This window comes from Tupaia chinensis, unplaced genomic scaffold (genome assembly GCF_000334495.1).
Source record: "Tupaia chinensis unplaced genomic scaffold, TupChi_1.0 Scaffold145257_1, whole genome shotgun sequence".
Lineage (NCBI taxonomy): Eukaryota > Metazoa > Chordata > Mammalia > Scandentia > Tupaiidae > Tupaia > Tupaia belangeri.
The window spans coordinates 208469-214468 of record NW_006205117.1 but is presented as its reverse complement, the minus strand read 5'-3'; the positions used below and the strand labels follow the sequence as shown (position 1 = coordinate 214468).

At 35.1% G+C, this 6000-nt stretch overlaps 1 protein-coding gene across 4 annotated transcripts in view; it reads right to left on the bottom strand.

Moving 5' to 3' along the window:
* The window catches only part of OXR1 (oxidation resistance 1), a 104346-nt gene that overhangs the window by 21129 nt on the left and 77217 nt on the right, over positions 1 to 6000 (bottom strand). For all 4 annotated transcript variants that reach the window (XM_006167914.3, XM_006167915.3, XM_006167916.3 and 1 more), the window contains 2 exons: positions 5645 to 5740; positions 3352 to 3425 (listed from right to left, as the gene is read on the bottom strand). In XM_006167914.3, coding sequence (XP_006167976.1) covers positions 3352 to 3425; positions 5645 to 5740 — 170 coding nt within the window. The remainder of the gene's footprint in view (positions 1 to 3351; positions 3426 to 5644; positions 5741 to 6000) is intronic.

Genomic DNA, 6000 nt, shown 5'->3' with positions numbered 1-6000 from the left:
AAAAATCTCTCCAAAAAAAAAAAAAAGTAACAAAGTAACCCAGATTGATTGATCAGTATGGTTACTCAGAGATCATCCAATGTCACTAAAGAACTGATGGTACAGAAAACAATAAGCCTTAATGGAATAACCACTGATAAAATTTTAATGACTCTCCTATACAAATAAAAATACTAAGATATGAGATGACCCTGAAATCATGCTAGTCCACCATCTGTGACTTGAAAGCACTATAAAAATAGAGGGGTTCCCAAATCCCTCTCCCACCACTCTGAGGAAGCTATAAGGTTCAAATTATAATTGATTTTTAACAAATTTATTTGTTCAAAAATAAAAATTATTTTAAAAAATTATATTCATGGGGGGAGGGCACCTTCAACAGGGACAGGGTCTTTGTGCTGTGATACAACCCTAGCCTCAACGAGCCTGGATTGTGGGCACATGCACGTGTGCCTGGCAAAGGTCTTGGGTCACAAACTGGGACTTGCAGATGAAGGTCTGGTTGTGTTACCACTGAGCCACCAACTGGCCCATATCTGTTTAACTTTAAATGTGTGTCGATTATGTGTCAGACAATGGCACAGGAAGACACAAAAATTAAATTGTAATTAACAAAAAAGTTAATTTACATCCTTCATATGAGCAAAGAGAGAAGACAAGAGGTACCCTCACAGGGTTTCACACAGAAACTGTCTTTCAAGTCCCACAGCCCTAGCTGGGATCATGGGTGCAACTGCAGTTCTTCCCAGCATGTTCAAGTAGGTCCTGGACATTAACTCAGAAATCTCATATGAATGAAAGAATTCACTGTCTTAGGGCAACAGATTTCAAGGTTCTCTAATCTTAATGGTATCCCTATGCTCCTCTCAAGAAGGTAACTAAACCCACGTCTTTGAAGACAGAAATAGAGTATCATAACCAATGATATTAGAAAGGAGAAATTAAAGCATCCAACTTCCTTGCAAACCCTCTTATTTTGCTAAACATGGAAGGGCTAAAGAAAAATAATAATAAGAGAGAGAGAGAGAGAGAGAGACCAACTAGGCATTTAGTTGTAATCTCAGATGACTGGACCTGAAAACTATCTCAAAAGTGACCTATGAGACTCTCATGAATGGTGTTAATTCTGCAATTAGCTTTACTACCAGTATGAGTGCCCCCCGCCCCCCCGAAACTAACCTGAATTTTATGAAGCCCTGATTGGAATCTTTTTTGAGAATTTGTCCATTCCTTAAAATCCTAAGTAAAACTTGCTTTACATATTCATTTTAGGAAATAGGTTCCATGACTTCCATTAACATTTCAAAGGGATCTGTGACCCCCCAACACTTAAGTAAATGTGCTCAAGGATTATAGATATGTACCAGGTGAAACACAAAAAGTGAATTTTTATATGAATACTGTTTTCAAAGATGATTCATATAACAGAGATGAGGGGCTAAGGAAGTGGGACAATAAAAATACTCTTCTGAATCCTTAAATTATGTCTTATAACACAAGTGTCCAATGGTATTTCACGCAGAACTCTTTCCAAGGAACAAGAAGGGAAACAATAATAATAGATGGAAGTAAATGAAGAAAGGTGGCTATCATTTGTTGAGTATCTACTATGTAGTAAGTACTAAACCAGGATTTGTACAGATTTATATCTTTGTGAATACCTATACCATCCCTGTAAAGGAGAAGTTAATCTCCAATTTATAGCTGAGAAAAGTTAAGCCTTGTTAGGCAGGGAGTTTGCTCACAGTCTCAATATATGTTGAGCTAGAATCTGCACCAGGTCTATCTGATTTCAAAGCCTACAGGCAGTCTACCAAACCATGATTTTCATTTCTGAGGGCTTCCTCCTTGACATTCCAGATTATCAAGTCTCTTTATAATTCCTGTTTTCTGAACTTGTACTCTCTTTAAAAAATTAGAAATTCCTCTTAATTTGTTATAAATGACCAATGGTTAGTTCAGCTTGGTAAAATCATATTGTATAATCAAAGTCTAGTTCTGGCAGGTATTTAATAATATGCTTTTTATTTTAAAAAACTCAAGGCACCCATAACAACTGGAAATCATAAGCCACTTGCTTGTGAGGCCTTCTTGGTGAGCTAACAGAATCACCATTTTGGGAAAGGTTGAATGATACTCCCCCTCACCCCACCACTACCCCATGGCCCTGCCCCAGAATAAAACAGTGTAACTGAACTAAGTAAAGATTACATGTTGAGTTTAACTAACTGTAACAGAGAAGGATAAAATAACCATGGTTATTTTTTAATTACTAAAATCATGTCTTTCAAACACCTATCTATAGAGAAGTTATAAGAAAATTTGTTAGCATCACCTGGGATGATAAATGATTTTGAGGCCGAAAAGAGTCTATGAATGGAAAGAATTATTATATATATGGCTCAAATGTGTAACTACATAATGTAACTTTTTTTTTTTAAGAATTATTTTATTTAACTTTATTTACTTATTTTAATTAGACCGAAGAGGGGCGGGGTGGGGGGAGAGGGAGGAAAGTGAAAGTGAGAAAGCAAACTGCCAGGCCTGGGATTCAAACCACGGGCAGCCAAGTGGGAGTCCAGTGCTCTTAACCACCACACCACCGGCTGGTCCCAAAATGTAACATTTTTTTTTTACAAGTCTGGGAACTATTTAGCAAATGTTATATTTGATAATGGAGGACTGAAAGAATACCAAATGAAGAAGTTGATGTCTAGGCTGGAAGACAGCAGACCACAATACCTCTGAACACTGCAAAAGTTGGGATACCAGAATAAGGAATCAAAGTTCCTCATAGTAATAGTGCTTGCTATGCCAAAAGAATCACATTATTGACTGACTTATACTATTAAAAAAAAAAAAAAAAAAAGCAAATGCACAAACAAAAGAGCTGGAAAATTTGGGGTGAGAAAAAAAATCTCTTTGTGAGAGAACAGATTTCTATCTTGTTTGAATTATCAATCAAAATAGTGTCCAGAGTACAGTAACATGAAAACAACTGAACCTATCATGAACACTGGGACAAATATACACTATGGTTATTTGAATATTTCAGAAGTTCACAGGTATCACAATATTCCCTTGCAAATAAAAATCCGTTGTACTTTAAAGGAAAAAATAGGTTTTAATAAAATAGAATAAATGACTCAACATTTTAAAATGAAGAAATAAATACTCTACCAACAGTCTCAAATACCATACTTGAGTACCCTCTTACAAATTTATTATACTTTCTTTGTGATAATACACAAGTTTGGATTATAAAGTCAAAAGTCTCCAAAAATAATTGATTTTATAAATAATTTTAGTCAAATCATTTTAGTTTAGTTATATTATGTTCAAGAGACTTACCCTCCACCACCAAAAGCTAGTGAATCCATGTCTCCTTTGATGAAAAACATATTATCTCCTGTCCACTTAAAGACCTACATGAATAAAAAATTTTTTTAATATGCAGATGAAAATGGTCATTACAAAGAGTTCCCTAAAACTCAAGAGTTAACAAAGCCTATATTGATAGTAAATAGGAAAAACAGTAACACAAAAAGTATGGAACAGAAAATTCTGGGGTGTTGGATTTCAGTGTCTGTATGACTAAATTTGAAAACTCTCTACTACAAAATAATCTTCGATTTCAACTACTTAAATCCTATTGGCTCTTCACAGATACTTTTCTAACTCTATAGGTACTAAGAGTTGGATGGTTATGGAAAAGGTAAAAGCAAGCAAAAAATCAGTTTAAGAAACTGATGGAGAATTAAACAAGGATGTATATTAACCTTGCAACTTTTTTTGTTTTGAGAGGTTTTTTTTTTGTTTGTTTGTTTTTTGCTATAGGGTGCGTGAGCTCACTGGAAAGACAGAAACAGACAGCAAGAAATCACCCCCCAGGGGAGGATGGCCATGTTGCCATCCCTTCTCCTCCATTCTCCTCTCGGGATCTTGGGCACGCACACACACACGCTCGGCATGAGTTTAAGTCACTGGGTCCGGGACTCAAACCACGGCAGACTACATGGGAGCCCAGTGACATAGCCATTACACTAACTGCTGGTCCCAATCTCATAACATTTTAGTATTTTCTAAAGGGCTAGTATTTCCTCTGGTTGTAGATTTGCTGGTCAGCATTCTTACATAAATCATGCCCATGATGTATATTTATGATTTCTGTTTGCAGTTTCTTTAAAGAACAGTGAGAACTTTAAAAACAAGTGAGAAATCTGAGGGCAAACTAGATGCTAACATTCTGAATTATTTTTTCTAACTTTTTATTGGTGTTTACTCTAACCCTAATATAATGAAATATATAGCTCCTCACCTTATTAGGTTTTTGGAAAGTATTCATTATAGTTTTCAAAAGCTTTCTTGGGAACCAGCAGTTAGCGTAATGGCTATGTCGCTGGACTCCCACGTAGTCGACTGCAGTCTGTGGCCCAGTCCTGGTGGCTTAAAACTCACGCCGGGCGCGTGTGCATGAGTGCCCAAGATCCCGAGAGGAGAATGGAGGAGAAGGGATTGCAGCGTGACCATCCCCCCTGGGGGGTGATTTCTCGCTTTCTGTCTCTATGTCTCTGTCTGTCTGGCGAGCGCACGCGCCCTATAGCAAAAACCTCTCAAAAAAAAAAAAAGCTTTCTTAAAGCACTCAGATTTATAGTTAAATAGCATTTAAGTGCTACTGCATCTCAGAAGATCTACAACAATTATGAGCTTTCAGTAGCTATAGGTCAGTTAATATGTTTTATGGAGGCAATGAAATTCTGGTAAACCAGTTAACCAAAAGTTTATTATGGGAACTCTAATGTGTTACCAAATTCTCACTATTTTGTTCATACAGAAGCTGCTCCTAAGATCACTCTAAATTTTTTTCCATTAACTTTGTTGATCCCTTTTCTCAAGATTAAAATATAAGTTCAGCTCTTAGGGAAGGTCTGATGTGCTGAATTTCAAAGTACCTGCAATGACGGACAGTACTCATAGTTTTAAGAACAGTTATGCATTCACTAAAATTCATCTTATCTTTATATTTTAAATCCAACTGACATTAAAATGTATGACACTCTTAGTCAAGCCACAAGTACAAGGGGGTTTTCAAAAAGTTCATGGAAAATGTATATTACGAAAAAAATATATACAAGGATTTAAAAAAAACTTGTACTAAAACGAATGAACGAATGTGTACTTTAATTCCACTTTTTACATAAACTTTTTGAAGTCTCATAGTAAAGACAGCCACACAGGGTAAAGAAAAAAAAGTAAATCACTTTCAATCTAAATCTAATGATTTATTTTCTAAGTTTTCAAGACTTACATTATTGAACTTGGTCATTCAACGTTTTTATTTCTAGGAATTTCACAATGATAATTCATAAATAGAACACTCTTTACTGAGTTCATGAAGTGTGTCTGGTGCCATGCCAGGTATTATATACATATGGTTCTGATTTAATTTTCAAATAACCCTGTTAATTTTATAATCTCCATCCTATCTATAGGAAAGTTGATATTCAAAATGATAAAATCCTAAGTTATCAGTTAGTGAAAAACAGAAATGGAGTCAACAGAATGTGTTTGTGACTCCAAAGTATTTGTACTTTTCATTATGCCATCTCCTTATAAACAGAATATTGAAATAATTGTCCTTACCTCAAACTCTGGACAAAATGTAAAAACAAAGGTCTCTCCAGTACCATAAAAGCCATCACTCACTTTAAATGGCTCAGATGCTAATGCGCCAAAAACCTAAGGGTAAAAAAAGGCACGTTCAAGACATGACTATCAATTGCTTCATAAAGCATTATCTCATCAATATGTTTAAATAAAATGAAAAAAAAAATCAGAATCTGGTATAGTTTTATCTATTTATATTTCACGAGTGAAAATGATCAGTTATTACAAATCCCTCATTATTGTCAAGTACAAAGCATATCAGTTTCTCAACAGGAACAAAACATCTTTTCCTAGTAAAGACAAAAATATAAAATATAAAAAAAATTCATAAA